General features: G+C 53.7%; 1 protein-coding gene across 1 annotated transcript in view; it reads left to right on the top strand.

The window, feature by feature from the left end:
* Nucleotides 1-384: 384 nt before the first annotated feature.
* The window catches only part of LOC108449261 (gallinacin-3-like), a gene marked incomplete at its 3' end in the record, with an annotated part of 2525 nt that continues 776 nt past the window's right edge, over nucleotides 385-2133 (top strand). The window contains exon 1 of the mRNA XM_017744931.1: nucleotides 385-859. Within this exon, the coding sequence (XP_017600420.1) occupies nucleotides 802-859 (58 nt within the window). The remainder of the gene's footprint in view (nucleotides 860-2133) is intronic.

Consider the following 2133-nt stretch of genomic DNA (forward strand, 5'->3'; position numbering starts at 1 on the left):
ATGCTGCAGGAGGGAGACGAGATCATTGTTGGGAGAATGGGGACTTTCCCTGGCAAAATAGGGAGACACTTTTCCCACAGCAGCACCGAGATTTCCCATCCTTTCAGGCTTTCAGCAATTCCAAAGGCTGATTTCAGCTTCCATTTCTGGGCACCAAGACACTTCCCTGGCCTCTGGCTGCTCGCTGGGTCGGTGCTGCCCAGGGCAGGGGCAGCAAGTGTGGGGCTGGGGAATGTCCTTGCTGGGAATCCTGGGAATGCTCTGGGGCTGGGGATGGGCACCTCCAGGCTGAGCTGGCAGGACTCTGCTGAGCTCAGGGAAGCAGCGGGGATTGGTCCAGGGCTTTTGGGACATGTGTTGGATTCATGAAGCCTGAGGGAGTAACAGTCCTTTAGCTCCATAACTTTCAATGGCAGCTTTTCCTCCGCAATTCCAAACTTCTCTGTCCACTGTTTTGTTTGAATTGGCAACCCTTGTCCCCATGTCAGAACTGCCATCAGTTCTCTGGGGAAGGGCTTTGGGAAACCTTCAAGGCAGTTAAAGGAAAAGGATCAGCTGAGGCCATCGATTTCCAAGAGACTGAGACATGAAACGCCCCCAAAGCTTGGTGTGCAGCACACACCTAAGAAAAGCTTTTAACTGAACAGCAGAGGAATCATCATCTGCTGTGGCTGGAAGCAGCCCCTCTGCAGTGTGGTGAAGCACAGAGCCCAGGCTCCTGCCCCCCCTGGGGTCCTGCATGTCCCCATTGCCTTGGTGTCCCCTCTGCAGCCCTGTGAAGAGCCGCGAGAGGCAGCAGCCATGAAGATCCTGTTCCTGCTCTTCCCCCTGATCCTCCTGCTGGTGCAGGGTGCTGCAGGTGAGAATGGAGGTGGGGAAATGGGGAGGTGTGATCCTCCATTATTGCTGTCTTCCATGTCCCTGGAAGGGACACCATTAGTAGGAAGGGGGCAAACGTTAGAGGGGCTTGAAATGTTTTTTTGGGTGATCTTCCATTAGGAGACACACTTCATGTGGGGAGAGACCATGGAAAGAGAATCCTGGCTTGTTCTGTGAGTCTGGAATGGGTTTGGTTTCAGGCTCCAAGCCTGCACCCAGCTGTTCCTGTTTGGGAGTCTCTGGATGATCTCTTGCCCTGCACAGGGATGGCAGAGAGCCCCAGGGCTGTTGGGATGGAGGGCGTTGCCTGGGGCACAAAGGTGTTCCTTCTCATCCAGTGGTTCATCCACTGAGTGTCCCCGCCCTTTCCATCAGAGGTCACACAAATCATGGCACAGCCAGGAGAGGGACTTGGGATATCAGTGAAGTTCAAGTGGCCTTGACTGAAGGAATGACCAAGGCTGAGACTTAGCTGTCCAGGGGGAGTTCCTGAGTTCAGGAACCCATCCAGAAGCCCTGAAGTTCATCACAACCTTGCAACTCTTGGCAGCCAATGAATTGTTCCTTGAGGAACTATGGGACCCTTCCACATCAACTGCCCTTGTCTTTATGGAGGACTCAGCTTGCCAGGAATCAACTGGGAACATCTAACACCTGGTACAACTAGGGCCAGAAAATTCCTGAAACACCTGGATGACAGCTTTATGGAGCAGGTCCTAAGGGAGCTGACTCACAGAGATGCCCTCCTTGATCTGCTGCTTGACAACAGAGAGGATCTTGTGAGCCAAGTGGGGACTGCGGCTGTCTTGGCCACAGCAACCATGGAGCCATCAAGGTTAAAATCTCTCTTGACTGGCAGAAAAGTGCTGGCAAAACCTCAAGGCTGGACATGAGGAAGCTGACTTCAGGCTTCTCGGGGAATTAGTGAGTAAGGGAAAATGCTGGAAAACCGTGCCAAGGAAAGGGACCTGGGGATCCTGGTCGGTGGCAAGTTGAATATGAGTCAGAAGTGCCCTGGCAGCCAGGAGGGCCAACCATGTCCTGGAGGGCATCACACCCAGGATGACCAGCCAGTCAAGGGAGGGGATTGTCTTGCTCTGCTCTGCACTGTGGTGGCCTCACCTCAAGCCTGGGGCAGTTTTGGACACCACAATATAAAAAACACATAAAACTCTTTAAGGGTGTCTAAAGGAGGGCAACAAAGATGGTGAAGGCCTTGGGGGGAGGCCGTGTGGGGAGTGGCTGGGGAAGGCA

The sequence above is a fragment of the Corvus brachyrhynchos genome, unplaced genomic scaffold (genome assembly GCF_000691975.1).
Source record: "Corvus brachyrhynchos isolate BGI_N302 unplaced genomic scaffold, ASM69197v1 scaffold116, whole genome shotgun sequence".
In the NCBI taxonomy this organism is placed as follows: domain Eukaryota; kingdom Metazoa; phylum Chordata; class Aves; order Passeriformes; family Corvidae; genus Corvus; species Corvus brachyrhynchos.